This window comes from Venturia canescens, chromosome 9, assembly GCF_019457755.1.
Source record: "Venturia canescens isolate UGA chromosome 9, ASM1945775v1, whole genome shotgun sequence".
Lineage (NCBI taxonomy): Eukaryota > Metazoa > Arthropoda > Insecta > Hymenoptera > Ichneumonidae > Venturia > Venturia canescens.
This window is the reverse complement of record NC_057429.1, coordinates 8,642,783-8,659,786: the sequence shown is the minus strand read 5'-3', so window position 1 is coordinate 8,659,786 and position 17,004 is coordinate 8,642,783. Positions and strand designations below refer to the sequence as shown.

At 34.5% G+C, this 17,004-nt stretch overlaps 2 protein-coding genes and 1 long non-coding RNA gene across 9 annotated transcripts in view; 2 read left to right on the top strand and 1 right to left on the bottom strand.

Moving 5' to 3' along the window:
- Positions 1–11,210, top strand: part of LOC122416546 (glycogen synthase kinase-3 beta) — a 71,529-nt gene extending 60,319 nt beyond the window's left edge. For 5 of the 7 annotated variants that reach the window (XM_043429614.1, XM_043429613.1, XM_043429615.1 and 2 more), the window contains one exon: positions 1,414–11,210. In XM_043429614.1, coding sequence (XP_043285549.1) covers positions 1,414–1,809 — 396 coding nt within the window. In that variant the 3' untranslated portion in view covers positions 1,810–11,210. The remainder of the gene's footprint in view (positions 1–1,413) is intronic. The other 2 variants (XM_043429610.1, XM_043429609.1) reach the window with 2 other exon arrangements.
- A 380-nt stretch (positions 11,211–11,590) lies between these two features.
- Positions 11,591–14,075, top strand: Prosalpha7 (proteasome alpha7 subunit). Its single transcript, XM_043428881.1, has 4 exons — positions 11,591–11,751; positions 11,843–11,925; positions 12,730–13,124; positions 13,646–14,075. Exons 1-4 carry the CDS (start codon positions 11,731–11,733, stop codon positions 13,912–13,914), a joined length of 768 nt encoding a protein of 255 aa, XP_043284816.1. The 5' UTR covers positions 11,591–11,730; the 3' UTR covers positions 13,915–14,075.
- Positions 14,076–15,024: 949 nt separating this feature from the next.
- Positions 15,025–16,823, bottom strand: LOC122416165 (uncharacterized). The gene is made up of 2 exons (XR_006262073.1): positions 16,611–16,823; positions 15,025–15,849 (listed from the first exon to the last, which is right to left on the bottom strand). It is a non-coding gene; the product is annotated as an uncharacterized lncRNA (long non-coding RNA).
- Between the last annotated feature and the right edge of the window lie 181 nt (positions 16,824–17,004).

Genomic DNA, 17,004 nt, shown 5'->3' with positions numbered 1-17,004 from the left:
ACCCGAGTTTTATTTGATACGTATCATAGATATTTTTGATGATTTCATTGTTATTCTCGTGAGACAGCTAACAATACTAACGGACGTTCCAATGTGCAATTTGCTTGCAACAATACACCTGAGTCTACGAGAGCAAACAAATATAAATCACTTACTCCAATCTCTCGAGAGAATTGTGCTTATTTTCTCAATTAAACAAAAAACAGTCAAACAACAGCAGTGCAAAACTATTATGATTTTCGACTAGCAGTAGGATTCGACACTCTCAATGTACCAAGTCGAAAATGAAGTGTGATCGTATGACGAGGGAATCATTTAGTTATTCATTTGTTCAAATTATTTTGCAATTACTCATTATCTTCCGAGCTTTTTCGTCCCACTGGCATCAAACTTGTTCACATCGATATTCATGCTCATCAATTCCTGTCGAATTTTTATCCTCATGCAGATTTTTTTTCAATTATTCATTGCGACTAATTTCGCTAGCGAAACATCTGTTATTCAATTAGCCAAATGTGAGAGAAACAAATATTAATAAAGCAAGCAATTTATTCTGTGCTCGGAGTTTGCGTCGAAATTTTCGTCGATCAAATAAAAAGGATCCTTCAAAACGGTCAAACGAGTGTAAAATAATAAAGATTGTTTTATTCATTAACACAGTGGCTTTTTTAACGAACGAAAGAAATCATTAACTCGAGATTTTTGGAAAATAACATAACCGAGATGTCGGAAAAGATTTTTAAAAAAGTTCCCGCACATTATTCTTGTAAACAAATCTTTGCGAAACCGAAATCAAAGTAAAAGAAAAAAAGCAGTGATCCGCCAACAACTATAATAATTCAAACTATTCAATAAACTAATTTCAGATACGTAATATCAAAAGCTGTAGGATCGAACTGCGATACGTAAATCGATAGTGCAAAAACAAACGAAACTCATAAAATTCCGTAAATGAATCGTAAAAATTACGTAAACGAATTGTTCCTTTGTTTCCTATTTGTACAAAGACCCCCTTATCCAAGGCCCAAAATACGTGTGATTTCAAATATTTCTTCAAAAGTTCCTACTTTCTGCAGGAATAGAAAAATTAGGAGAATCGTTATTCGGTAGAAACTTGACAAAAGCTAGCAAGACCAGAAAAATAAGGAAGATTAAAAAATATCTGTAAAAACAATTGATTGAATCCCTTCAATCGTCGTCGCGTGGCATCCATCAAAACCTACCGAGATCGATATAAAAATAGAAGAAAAAAAACGTTAATCGTTTTATCAAAGATTCACACATATTTGAAGCCACGAAAAAATCCTATTGTGATCCCTCGTGTTTACGTTCCTTATCTCGAGAGCCGGAGAGGTCTCGTGAAAGAGTAATAATTCATATGAAATATATATTGTGCTGGTTGACTTGTGGCAGGTATTCAGGGCGCGTACGCCGCCCGAAGCGATGGAGCTAGTAGCACGTCTGCTGGAGTACACACCACCGTTGCGAATAACGCCGTTGGCGGCTTGTGCTCATCCCTTTTTCAACGATCTTCGACAGCCGGGTGCGGTCTTACCGAACGGTCGTGCATTACCACCCTTGTTTAACTTCACCGAGCAAGAATTGCGGATTAATCCATCGTTGAATTCGGTACTGATACCGAAGTATATGCAGACATCGGAGATAACGAGCAACGAGGAGCAACCAACGGAATCGACGAGCGCAGCAGCGGGGCCTAGCGGTAATTCTAGTGATAGTAGCGTCGTCGCGACCACAACAACACCATCGACCATTAAGAATACAGATCCAAATCAATCGACCATGGCTTAAAGGTGTAACGGGCGCTTTACATATATTCATATATATATTTATATATATACGTATCCATATATATGTGCATGTATTTAAATTTGCGGCTGGTTGCAAGGAAGGATTGAGTGATGGTTCGGTTGGAACGAAAAGTGTCTACGTCATGGGTCAAGCCAAATGAGTGGATCGTTTCATGTGCCAAGGAAGCCATTACTCAGTCGTTTTTTATGCGGAGTGACGGTGATATATACATATACACACACATATATGTATATATATATTAGGGTGGCCGCAATTTGGGTCACTTATTTCTTTTGAAAATTCCTTCGCGGAAACATCGTCAACATCAAAAAAAAAAATGTGCACCAAATTTGAATGCGCTAGGAGAATTTAAACAGGTGCCACAAAAGAGTTGAAGTTTTAAATGCAAAACACGTGTATTTATCAGACTTGTTATTTAATTATTATCTGCTTCTCATAATAATAATGACAGAAATCTGAAATTTGGCACACTTGTTGTTCATATTAAAGGGTACGAAACAGAATTTTTTCCGATTTTTCCGTAGATTATTTCCGTGGTGTTTACCGTTACAAAGATGACCATATTTTTTTAGTACTTTGAACAAGGTCAATTGAAGCACTTTTAAAGCTCAACACAAGTAAATGCCATCATTATGCAAAATTTATAGAAAAAAATCATAATAATCGCACATGATCCATAAAACGATACTTCATCTCCATTACATTTATGTCACGTTAAGCTTACTTTAATATTTTTAAAAAAGTAAAAAAAAATAATTCTACACATTGATTTGAAAAAAAAAAAAAAAATTGTTTTCCATGTAACTTCACAGTTCTTCAAAAGTGGGAATAGAGGACTCACTAATAATAAGAAACAAAATTCAATCATGAAGCAAGTCGTCGGATATTTTTAAAAAACGTATCCAAACGTTGGCAGAGGGACTTTGTTTGAAGCGCTTCATCGATGAATTCTCACACAATTTCAGATTTTTATGAGTTATTGTTAAGTGTACACTGTTGATTACGGTTCAAACTTTGTCTAAATGCTTCAAAGTGACGTTTAAAAGTGCTTCGATTGACCGTGATCAAAGTACGAAAAAAATCAAAAATATAGTTAGCTTTGTAACGGTAAAAATCACGGAAATAATCTTCGGAAAAATCTGAAAAAATTCCGTTTCGTATCCTTTAATATGAACAATAAGTGTACCAAATTTCATATTTCTATCATCATTATTATGAGAGGCAGATAATAATTAAGTAACAAGTTTGATAAATACACGTGTTTTGCATTTAAAACTTCAACTCTTCGGTGGCACCTGTTTAAATTCTCCTAGCGCATTCAAATTTCGTGCACATTTTTTTTTTTTTTATGTTGATGTTTCCGCAAAGGAATTTGCAAAAAAAAGTGACCTGAATTGCGGCCACCCTAATATATATATATAAATACATAAATGCAATATATATAATATATATATATATGCGAGTGTGTGTGTGTGTGTGTGTGTTTTCAACGTTGCAAAACTCTCGTGGATTTGACGTTATAGCGAGAAAGAAACGAAGGTTAAACACAAGCGAAAGAGGGGAAAGAGGGCAACGTAAATAAAAACGTAAAACAATGATAAAAGCAGTCCAATTATCGGATTAATTCGTTCGCCAATTCGCGGGTCTGTTTGTCTGCCTGTGTGCGCGTGTGCATGTGCGAATGCTTCGATCGTGTGAAATTCCCGAGACGAAATAACGAAAAGAAATAATAATTTGAACTGTTGTGGCGATCGGAACGTTTAGGGATGAAAAAAAAATAAGTAAAGAGAGAGATACCCGCACGATTATACAAGAGCAGTCTCCTAATTTTTGGATTAACGGAGAAAAGGTTCGTCACTTTGTAATAAATTGTATACTCGATTGCAGCGCACTTATGTGCTCGATATTCAGGAGCTTTCACGTCAATTCCTCGAGTGTAATCTCGACGATGGTTTTAGGAATCCTCTTCTACGCCTTATTTTGTTTTTACCCCCTCAGCCCCTGCCCTTTCCTCTGTCCTATCCTTCGATCTCTATCCAATCCACTTTTACCACCCTTCGAAGCTCGAAAACTCAACTTTAACGCCCAGCTGTCTAATGTATTTCAGTGTATATATAGGAATCCGGTTGTTTTTTGTTTTACTCTCTTTTTATTTGTTTATTCATGATTATTTTGTTCGCTTCTCTGAGACTCCGACTAGAATCTTGGATAAGCCGTAAGAGAGAACGTAAAAACAATGAGAATGACACACTTAGTTAAAGAATATTAAAAAAGAAAAAACTGAAGAAAATGATGGAAATAACAAAAAAAAATTATAAAAGATAATTTAAAACATAAGAACATGTGTAATCTAATGTTTAGTAGCGCGTTTACGTCGCTTGCGTCGTATTTTTATCCAGTCTAGCTTGAAAACGAAAAAAGTAACCCTCTCCCGGTCGATTTTTAAGGTATATCGCCCTCACGTTTCGCAAGATGGTTTCATGACCCCTCCTTTTTCTCCACGGACGATCCCACATTTTTTTTTAAATTACTTTCTTCCCTTCGAAATCCTTGTCCCACTTTTCCCTCATTCATATCGTGATAATTCCTCATGAAAAGGAATTTTACGTTTGAAAATCATCGTCGTGTACGTGTTCAACGATATTGACGATTTGTGTTGTATAAATCTTCGAGGTCCACTGTATGCTCGTCGTTTGTAAATAATCTGATACTTTTTTCATTCTCTTTCAACTTTTCGTTCTTTATGTTTAATATTATTATTATTATTATTATTACTATTATTATTTAATCAGACAACTTGCAAGTCAGTTGAAACGCCAATTGAACTCGATACCGAAATAAATACGTAATGCGTTAATACGACAAATTAATCAGCAATTCTCACGATAGGCAAGATCTCCGAACATGAGACAATTATTTGAACTCTAAATCAATGAAACCGAGAGATCGTTTATTCTCTTCTCGCAACAATTGATCGTGCAGAAAAAACAAGAAAGCATAGTTTCGTTTTCGATCATTCCGCGAGATTTCAGACAGCTTAACTCTAAATCTTTCATGTTTACAGACTGCACCAAGATAAAGCAAAGAATAATATTCACCAATAATCATTTTAATAATGATGTTGAAATTGCTGCCAATTTATGATACGTCAAAACAAATCAAATGGATCGCAGAAGCAACACCCCGTTTGTTAACTCTCCGCTATTATAACCAAGGGGAAGTTATTGACGTAACTTTTTGTTTTATTGTTCGCTAGTTTACTTTTTCAATGATCACTTTTTTTTCAATTACTCGATGAACGTCAATCCGAGGAGCAAATTGATGCGGAGGGCTCTTGACAATCGTCTAGCAAATACCGTATTTTGTACATAGATTGAGCTTTTTTTTATTACTCTCCCTTCCTCTCTCTCTCTCTCTCTCTCTTTCTCTCTTTATCTCTCTCAAAAGTTTCAACCTGAGATGTCAGAATGTTGACGAGTGACGTAATGCCGACTAATAGTTTTACGATTCTAGAGAGAAAAGAAGGAAAAAATGAAAAAAGAGTCCTGCGCAAATTGTAACTCGGCGGACACGCGAATTTTGTAAAATCCATTATATTTTCCCGCTATCAACTGCATCTACATATCAACAAGTTGCGAAAGAATCATAACGACAGCTGTCAAGGGAATAATCGGAAAGTCATAATTGAGCGAAAGTAAAAAAATGAAAAAAATTGGTACGAGTGCGGTAGTAGGGAACGTTTATCTTCGATTGATTTCCGAGGCTTAATCAACTATTACAACGAGGATACTTCACGCGCGTGCCGAAAAAAATAGTGGAAAGTGACGCGACGATTTAAACAGAACCGACTTTAGATGAATTATTTTTAGAGTTTTATCAATGTTGATAATTCAATTTTTATATTTTCAACGATCATTACTTTCCTCTTCTTTTTTCTATCCGTCTCTTCGTACATTGTCACAATGCCTCGTTTGAAAAAAAAAAATATTATAAGGACGAAATGCTTTTTCGTTCTATCGCAAATTTACGTGTATTTCATAAAATAAGCGATTCGAAGGAAACGAAAAAATTAATAAAACAATTTAGGAAATGTAAAGAAATAACGAAAAAAACAACCAAGAGATTAACTCATTTCACGAATTCTTGTATCGTCGCGTTATTATACATATTCATATATGCCGAAATATACGAAAGGACAAAGTGCTCCTGCCACTTTTGATGACCTTACACGAATAATTTATTTATTTTATGAACTTATTTTTGTTTTTTTTTTATTTTTCTTCCATTAATTTATCTTGGTATTTTCCTGGTGAGTATCGATGTGCAAAATCTCACAAACGTTCAAAATTAAATACCAAGAAAGATCTACGTGTTTTTTTTTCTGGTTTTTGCTCTCCCTGAATTTCGACGAGTACCGATCAGCGGCTCTTTTGTGTCCACGATTATTTTCGGACATTAATTCCACAAATCAATGTTTCTATGCTGTTGCCACGTATTCACAGGTGATAAAACAAAAGTGTCTTTGAATGCGAGCATCCGTTGATTCGTACCATTTAAATATTTGCTTATAAATTTTTAACAATGATGATTCGTCTTGAAATTTTCTTTCATCGAATCATCACTGTGAATATTTATCCTCGTGATATTTCGTCTCGGTTCCAAAATAATCTCAATTAAGGCAGTACGTACAACCTTGGTGCGAAACTCGAATGGCAATAATCCAAAATTTTTAACACAATAAAAAAAACGAAATGTGAGATTCCAAACAAAATTGGATTTTGACAATAGTTTTTCACGAATCGGCCTGTCGAATCTTTGAGAAAAGTCAGTTTTTGTAAAGCGTTGGCACACAGGTACTATTCCAATCAGATAAAACGAGGAAACGATATTCAAGTAAAAGCGTCTTCATCTACTCTTTTTTTTCAATTACAGGACATGAAAATGCCCAGAAAGAAATCGAAATATGAAATAAACGAGAGGCCCGTGAATGCTTAGTGGTAAGAGAAGAGAAAAAGCTCGAGACTCGGAAAATGCACACAGATTGATTGATCGAATGAGGGAGGAATGTCGTGATTATTCGTGAAGCAATTAAACAGAGATATGCTTTGATAATACTCGTCTTTAAAAAGGAGCGAAGCCGAACACAAAAGAAATAGCGAGATGAGCCAAACTTGAATGAACTCAATGAATATTTCGTTTCACCTTTCATCCGGCGAAGAATGATGGCGATCACGACTGAAAGAACCCGAGCGATAATTCAAATCCTTCAACTATATGTGAACAATGAGAAATATGACGAACTTTTGTTAATCTTCTTTTATTCCAAAATGAATCCCACTTGCGAAACGAAACAATGTTGAATCGGACGATATAAAAAATAATATTAATGACCGAAGTTCTTGTTGAAAATCTATCACGACGAGATGGGAGTCTTAACAAAAAGCTTGAATGCCACTCGATGCGAACACATTACACATACGGAACGCCAATGTGGGAAATTTTTCTCTCCCATGTAAAATACTGAAAGTCCATATATAAATACTTATATAAATTTATAATTTACCTATGAATATATTATTATTATTATTATTATCATCATCATCGTCATCATCATCATCATCATCATCATCATTATAATTATTGTTTTCTCGATTTGAAGTCGGATTAGCATATATACATATATATGTACATATACGTGTATGTGTGCAAACTCACATTGAACTTAGTAATTAACGATAAACACTGATGCTGTTGTGTAAAGAAACATGATTAAGAATACCAATATAAAAGTGAGTAAAAAAAACACTCTCAAATATTGTATACCTCTTGCTTAACATTTTCATCATCAATGTCACGAATTAACAACTTTTCCTTGTCTCTCCACATCATTCTCGCATCCCTATCACGTTTGAGAAAACATAGGACAAATTACATTTAATGATTGTTTACGAAGAATACTAAATAGTTATGATGTTAATGTATACGCGAACGAGACGTTTTACGCTGAACGAGCCGGTTTTGATTTTCGAAGTGCAATAAAGAATTAAATTTTGAAAAAAAAATTTTATTAATTGGTCATAATTAGTGAAAATGCTCTAGTAAAAATTGTTTTTATATTTTCTTTAATTTTGAAAATGCTTCCGACAAAGAGAAAAATTCGTGAGACACGAGGATAAAAAATACGAATTTGAAGCAGGATTTTTAGCGTGAAATGCCTCGTTTTCGATATAAATATAAATATATTTACGTGTCTGAGTGAATATGTATATAAATCAATCCGCGATGAATGGGAAATTGATAAAATTTTGGCAGATTGTGAGAATCTGGAGCAAAAGTAAGCGTGAAACGATGAAAAAATGTTTGGCTGCAAAACGACTGTGTCGATCGGAAAAAATCGCTTCGGGCATCTTATCGAATGATTTCTTGTGCGTCTCTCTCTTCGTTCGTACGATCGATTGTCAGGAAATATTTCTCAAGAGCTTTATAACGATTTCATCGCCGGACCAAGTTCGAAATTTGTCGATTTTCACGGGCCACTTTTCACAGATGAACAAATGAAAGGACTCGCACGAAGTGACGACTTTTTTGTAACGACGGAAAATCGAAATTTTTTCCCGGTTTCCGGTGTGAAATAGTATGCCTGTGCGTGTGTGAGAGGGAAATTTAAAACGTAGCTTAACGTGTTTTTAGTGCCACGGGATAAACGTTGTACCAACTCGTTATTTATGTACAGAATATTTCACGTGGAACGAAATCAAACAAGGTCTGCGAGACTTATCGAATTTTTTTTTCCGTGTTCCACCACCATTCCAAACTGTTTTTCGATTTTTTTGTTCTGTTCACTTCGTTGGGTGAAATAGCCATCACAAACGAGATCGAAACGAAAGTGAATATTCGTGAGTTATCGTGAAAAAAATGTTGATTTCTAAGTACAACAAATATTTGAAACAACTCTTCAACGTTTTTTCTCTGAAAGCAAGCCGTTCGAAGATCGACAAGTAGAAATTTTTTCGATCGAGTTGAATAGTATGAATGTTTTATATTTTATTTAGTTTAATACCGTAGAATCTCTGAGCTCGAACGATCTTGAAATTATTTCAAAGAAAAAAATGATCTCGTTCCATGTAAATATTTCGCATATAAACGACACAGATGAGACGAGTGCATGCTAATTGTTGAATTTCTGAAAGCATTGATCGCTCGCTGAGCTCACAAAAAATACAGATCATACGATATTAAAAACGAGTATTTAATAAATTCTAATTACCAGCGAACGGTGAATCGTCATTCAATGACGATTGTAGATTGTAGAGATTCTTTTTTTTTTGTGGAACCAGCGAACGAAAGAAGACGTCCGAAGAATTTAACAAAATTTGACAGAGTCTAGAGGGAAAATATAAGTTGTGACGGCAGCAAAATAATTACTCAACGATAAAGAGATCAATCACATCGATTCTGGTTGAAAGATCGATAACGACGTAAAAAGACAAAAAAGAGGGGAATCAGCTCTGAAATAATAATGTTACGAATTTCACTGTTGCTACGAAACTGGAGTGAAAGAAAGAAGTAAATAACCAAATATTTGTACCAACCGACGATTTCGCTTCCATCAAAACATCACGCGCCTAATTGAAAACTTATGGAAAAGTAATGATAATCGTTTGACCCATTGATTCCTGCTCGTGAGAATGGCAAAAAACGATGATGATGAATCCACGCATTTTTTTCACTTACTGTACGGAACAGGTGAGAAAATGAATGATGAACGTTCATACGACGACCGGGGATTGTCCCTGTGCAATGTAAATATTGGAAAACTCAAGAAGGTCAAAAAAGTGGTCAGCAAAGCAAAAAAGCGACGAGTCATTGATTCGAAATAAAAAAAAGTTCCATTTTTTCACCGGATCTACAAAAGTCGAGAACGCTCTGAAATTTTAGAATTTCACGCAATACCAAACTAAGATTAGCTCTCGAAGCGTTGATCGATGATGAATAAGCTTCCCGTTCACTTTTAATACTATAGAAACGTACACTCGAAAATATTCTCCAACGATTCGCAATTCGGATGAACAGAAAAAGCTCATCAAAGTGTCAACAACTGTTCATAATAATAGTAAAAGCGAACATTGAAAAGTTGAAAAGTCCAGAATCCAACGCGAACTATCGATAATGAAGGCAACAAGATTTTTCAAAAACATAGAGCAAACTATGAAAAATAAAGAAAGAATATAAAGCGAGGTTCCATGATGAACTTTACACGCGATTGAATTCATGGTCTTCGTCACCTGCTTTTCTCAATCTGCATTAACGGAAGTATAAATATATGTATAACGAACGCTAAGCCAATTTTCGACATCACAATTATCTATTATACATATAACATAGAGAGGTGAGGAAAAACAAGTAAAAACAAAATTTAATTGAAAAAAAGGGAATTACGATGAAGCGCCAAGAGAAACGGGACGTTAAATCTCTCGTGTATCGACGGTTCCAAAATTTCGATCCATTTTTAGCGTTATAACTCGTGAGTGTATGATAATAGGCAAATTGTTGAGGCGTAAAGACTACTGCGATTAAAATATTAATAATAATAATAATAATAATAATAATAATAATAATAATAAAATAAATAAATAATAATAAGATGAACAAAGAGTGCGGGCAAGAAAAACTACGAAAAAGACGAAGCATGGCTATAAATACTAAAAAAAAGCAGCCTATGCCTGAAACTATGACATTTGAAATGTTGAATGAGTACGACGCGAGTTGACAGAGGAATGAAAATAAAAATGGGACGTATGAATGCATGAGCGCATTGAAACGAGCGTTTGGTGTGAAAAAGGGGGATGAAGAGAGAGAGAGAGAGAGAGAGAGAGAGAGAGAGAGAGGATAATAAAAATATACCGAAAAAGGAGTCTCTTATTATAATTAGCGAAAATGACGGAAAAACAACCTAAAACGTATACATACATATATATGTATGTAATATATGTATACACTATGCGCATGTATATGTATGTATAATTATACAATTGCACTATACGATAACATTAGCGACTATTTATTATTATTATTCTCATTATTATTATTATTAATATTATTAACTTCATTCTATGGATATAAATAATTATATAAGCTGTTCGTTTAAATCGTTTCTTTCAATATATATTTTTCTTTCTTTCTTTTTTCCTCCGTTATTTTTCAATGTTTTTAGTTTTACATAATGAATGAATCACACATAGTTGATACGGTAATTGTAGCATACTATTGAATGTGTTAACGCGAGAATCGACCGTCACCTCAGCGGTGGACGCTATATAATACTATTATTGTACATTTTTGTGGTTTATTTAACAATAAAACATTAACAATAACGTTGAGATGAACGTAACATTTATTTACATGAAACATTTCTTAGCGATTGTTTTTATGAGAGAGCAGCAGCGATTTATTTCGTTTTGAGACTTTCATCATATTGGAAAAAAAATAACATTAAAAATTTCAAGATTCAAGTTATAAAATATTATTGTGCAAGCAAAACAAACTTTGGATATTAATGAGATACAGCAAATATTAATGAAAGAATTCAATTGAAAAGCCGGAAAGATTGAATTTAATACTCAATTAATATTCGCGTTACAACGTGCAAAGGCCCTCTGCAAACGCTTCAAAAAACACAGTTACACCAGCTTACAAATGTGTCCACAAGATGTCGACTCTTCTCGAATCTTGTGCGTTTCGTGGTTGTTTCGTCTGTTCATCGTTTATTCTGTGATTCTGTTCTGTGACAATTGTAATTTTGATTTTCGCCTATTCACGCCGCAATAGCGTATACAAAAAAACAATTATTTTTTTCTCTTTTATAATTAAGAGTAATTTTTCTGAAAATATCTCGTCGAGATGAGCTCCATCGGGACTGGGGTAAGCTAGGCCGAAACATTTTTATAAAGAAGCGTATCACCTTTAGATCAAGAAATTCTTTGATGCCTGACTAACCTATAAAATTTTTTAGTATGATCTTTCGGCATCTCAATTTTCGCCGGACGGACGTGTTTTCCAAGTGGAATATGCACAAAAAGCAGTTGAAAACAGCGGGTACGTTGAATTATAATTGTCCTTTAAATTTTTAGTCATTTCGATACGATCCAAGTGCACTTTTGCTAGCCCCATTTTTGGACTCCTCTTGAACTTTATTATTTTCATTTGTTCCTTTTCAATACGTATTTAAGTCATTAAATATAATTCTATCATAAAAATACAGTTCATATATCTCTTATTCCTTAATCAATAACATGAATTTTGAAATAATCATTCTTATTTGTATCTGCATTAAATCATTAGAAAAACAGCAAAAGTATATTTTTTCTATCAGTTTACTTCTTTTGTAATTCTACAAAATATCCTCAATTCCTTTTCTTGTTTCAACTCTTATAGACTCGAATAGGATTAAAAGTAGTTACTTGACACTAAATCTATATGACAACAGTTGGAACCTTTTTGAGAAAAAAAAGTCTTTTAATAATGTCAACAATTTCTTTTTAATAATATCAGCTCAAATACCATTTTCATGATTGGCCATGAATCTTAGATCAAACTATGAGTCTTGAAATATCAACTATTATCTACAAAATTTGAAAATTCCTGTTTTTGATTCGCTCGATGGCTTCTTGTCCCTTTAATGTTTTAGCAAATAAAAATTTTGACTGAATTTTAAAGCCAGCACGTGTTCTGACTACTGAAAAAAGTACTGCACTCCTTGCTACAACTTTAACAGTAATAAATTTGAAAATTAAGTCTTTAACAAATATTTTTCAAATTCATAAAACTTCATTTGTCTTTACCTATACATTTTAAATTCCAAAAATAAACATTTGTTTTTAATTCTATTTTTACTAACAGGACCGTGATTGGGTTACGAGGCAAAGATGGGGTTGTTTTTGCCGTAGAGAAACTAATCACGTCAAAGTTGTACGAGCCAGGCGCAAATAAGCGCATATTAAACATCGATCAACACGTAGGAATGGCTGTTTCCGGTCTAATTTCGGATTCTCGACAAATTGCTGAAACCGCAAGATCCGAAGCTGCCAGTTATCGAACTCAATATGGAATTGGCATTCCTGTAAAATATTTAAACGACCGAGTAGCAATGTACATGCATGCCTACACTCTCTACTCTTCGGTGAGGCCTTATGGATGTGCTGTCATCCTTGGTGCTTGGGACGAACTCGAGGGACCGGCAATGTACATGATCGACTCTTCAGGAGTATCTTACGGTTATTACGGATGTGCTATAGGTATAAAAATTATTTTTCAATAATCTTCCCAATCTGGTTCTTCAATTCCTTTTTCATTAATTGACTGCTTTCATTCCTTGTTCTCTTGAACCGTTTGAACATCATTTTGTAAACTTTCTACTAGAGTTTGCGACAAATCAATTTTTATTCCTTTCATCGTTAGCTATTCATCGCTTAGCTGTAAACGTAAAATATAATTTTGTCCTGAAAAATATCAAATCGCGATTTCGAAATAATCGATTTGGTCTTAAGTCGATTAAGAATAGTAAATGAAAAGAGATCATTTCAAAGATACAGGTTTAATCGAATACACGAAATTACATTCGAATTAAAAAAGAAATTCAATTTTATGTTTATAAACAAGAATAGTCAAAAAGTTCGTGAATTTAGCTGTAAAGCTGATATGTAAAGTGCACGAAGCTGTGGGCTTAGAACAAAATATGCCTGTTTATGTTAATAAATGAACAATTGTAGTTCCTTTAATTATCATGGAAATATAATTTTTGACGTCACAACTTCAGGCAAAGCAAAGCAATCGGCAAAGACGGAAATCGAGAAACTCAAACTTGCCGATATGACGTGCAAGGAGTTGGTGAAAGAAGCAGCGCGCATTATCTATTTGGTACACGACGAGTTGAAAGACAAACAATTCGAACTGGAGATGAGCTGGGTTGGTGCACACACTAGAGGAAAACACGAACGTGTACCGCAAGAAATCAAGGCTGAGGCGGAATCGAAAGCTCGTCAAGCGATGGCCGAAGATTCCGACAGCGATACCGAAGACATGTGAAAATCTTAAGTGGAACAATATTTCGATCTTTTTATTCCGATACACCAACGTCATCAGAATTGTATTCGAATAACGATCGAGCTGCGTTATTACATAAGTCATTTAAGCTTTTTGTCACTGGTAAGATAAACAAATTAAAGAGGTACACTTTTTTTTCTTTATTATTCGTTTTCATTGGATTAATACCGAACCCATTCTGACGTAACGTCACTGTCGTAACATTTTTCCAATCTACCGAGGATTTCCCGATCAAGGATGAATTAAATGGCGAATAAAAAGTATCGGTTTTTTGCAAAAATAGATAATCCTCGAATAACAAGCATGATCTCTTCGCATTTTCTATTACTTTCATTAATTAGTACGGGAGGGTTTTAACGATTCATGGAACAATGCACATGCATTGTTTGGTGACGTATACTCGTTAAGCACTCGTCACAAACGTTCCCTTTCAAAGTCCTAAAAAATATCATTCGAATGACGATCAAAAGCCGGATCAATTTTTTTTTTTATCAGTTTTTTTTCTCTTCCATTAAACTTGGAACGTCCCATTCTCGATACTTTGTTCTAAATGTATCTCCCTCGACTTGTTCACGTTTTGTGCAAAAAAGGGGATTCAAACCATTCAGACTTTATTATACAAATTATAATGAATATTCTGGAGGTCTTCACCTCCATTCATTCCTAACAAGATAATCAATGTAACTGGAACAGATTGTTAGTTTGGAACAAAACACTGAATGATGCAAACTATTCAAGCAACGATCGTGTCTTGTAGAAACCAAAATCAGAAAATTTTCTATTTATGAATATTCTTTTTTCCCTTGTAAAACAACAAACTGTGATGGAACGTTATGTAGGAAATGGAGCAAGTGAAAATGAAGTAAAAACGTAAATGGTCATGGGACATTTCATCCGCGTAAGCTCAACTATTTCGAAAAAATAATCCGTCATTTCGCGAAAACCGTTTTATCATCGTATTCGGTAATATCATCGTATACTATTATAACGAGTGTACTTCCGAAAACTGACAACCGAATTTCGAGCTGAAATTTGGCATACAGCTTCGTTTTGTAGGAAATAATGTCAGGATAATAATTGGACACGAAGAAATATTATTAATCAATCTTTTATCTTTATTCTACATTTGAACAGAAAAAGATAATATAATGACGTGTGTTTCTTTCGGAAGCTGGTAGTGAACTCTCTTGTCTTGCTCTTCAAGTCGCTCTTCTTTTATTTATTGTTATTATAATTATTCATGCTATAGTTTTGAGATATCCAATTATGAAAGTCGTTCGTTATTACCGAAGTCATTGCCGCTCAAGTTATTGTTATAGAAGCTATTTTCGAATCAACTTATTTTTTTATCAAATTATTTACAAACGAAGCGAAATTTTCCGGTTTAGAAAATTTATGTGGTAAAACCGATGCGTATATTCTAATTTTTTTCACATTCATCAACGATTTTGAAACATTCAGCGAAAAAACAGAAACGTAAAAATTCTGACCGGAAAAGATAAAAAATTCAAGGTTATTCTTTCGGCGCAGTTTCACCAAAAATCAGATTTAGCTCGCGTGTTTTGAAGAAAAGTAAAGAAAGAAAAGAAGAACAATTCGCCATAACACCGATTTTCAATCGTCCATTCGACATGACATTTTTTCAAGTGAAAATAATCAAAAAAGTCAAATGTACTTTAGATACGGAAAGACGTCCGAATTTGAATATATGTCAATCATTTTCAGAAGAACGGTAACTGGTCGAAAGTTTCGGTCGGACGATGGTTCCTTGACACTTTTTGGTCCGAATACTCTTCAAGAAATCACATTAACGTTGTCGTTTTTCCGTCTCTGCTACCCCGAGTCAGATTTACTCTGCGTTGCCTGGTTACCATCGGATGAGGGACAGATGTTACACGCTTTCTTGATGTTTCATATCTAGAATTTCCATGAAACCAAAGAATATCAGTGTTGATGAAATTTATTATTATTGTTGAGTCGAGGTGAGTCGAGAATGAGATGAGGCTGACATGTGTTTTGTCCACTTTATTTCGACGTATATAATCGATTCAAGATGACTCGATCAATTTATATTCCAGTGAATCTGAGCAACAAGAATATTGCAAAATCCTTCCATTTTCATCGTCCTCATATCCCAGAAAAATCCCAGAAAAAGTTAAAACTTCAATTCCGACTGGACGGTTGATTTAGTCTTTCAAATACTTGTTTCGATGTAAATGTAAAATTATCTTCGCGAACATGAAAGAATTCGCGTCCTTGTTTAATCAGACTCACAATCGGAGGGGAAAGTATGTCCTGTGACACGAAAAGTTTATATTTTCATAAATCGAAAGAATTGCAGAGATCAATTAGTCGAAATGGAGAAATTTTAGTAGTATTTTTCCTCACATCATATTGGAGCAATTATAAACAAATAAAACTTTTATCTTGACATATAATTAAGGGAATGGTTATCCAAAATTTATTATATAATTTACCCATTCACCAATTTTCATTCGCTGTTGAAATAGATTCAGCATTTCGTACTTATTGGTGAGCCATCAGTTTTTATCACTTCAAACCCTTGTTACGAATTCAATTAACCACTCGATTTGCAAATGTGATTTTATCTCATAAACGGAATTAATAAAGTCCGAAAAGCGTAATACTCTGTGTTAATTAGAGTCGTTCTGGTTTACCAAATTTCCTCAAATTTCCTCGATGCTGCGGCGGCGAAAGTGGATCGAGGAGGGAGGGTTGTAGCATCCGGCGAGACAAGAGCGCATGCTGCTGCTTTCAGGGAGAATTTATCCCGTGGGGTGGCTCTCCAACTCCGGCGATATATATAACGCAAGCGAACTATGAATCTTCGTCACTTGATCTTTGGCGAATCTCCGAGAGAAGGATTTTCGTGGGTTCGCGTGAGCGCGAAGGCACGATTCGTACCGTTGGGTTTTTCAAATATTTCATTTCGAAAATAGTATCTCTCATGATTGGAGCTATTCGCGATAACGATGAAATATCGACGGTGAAATATGCAGTGTCACAATATTTCTATCGGTTTATCACACTAATTGGCAAAACCACGTTTTT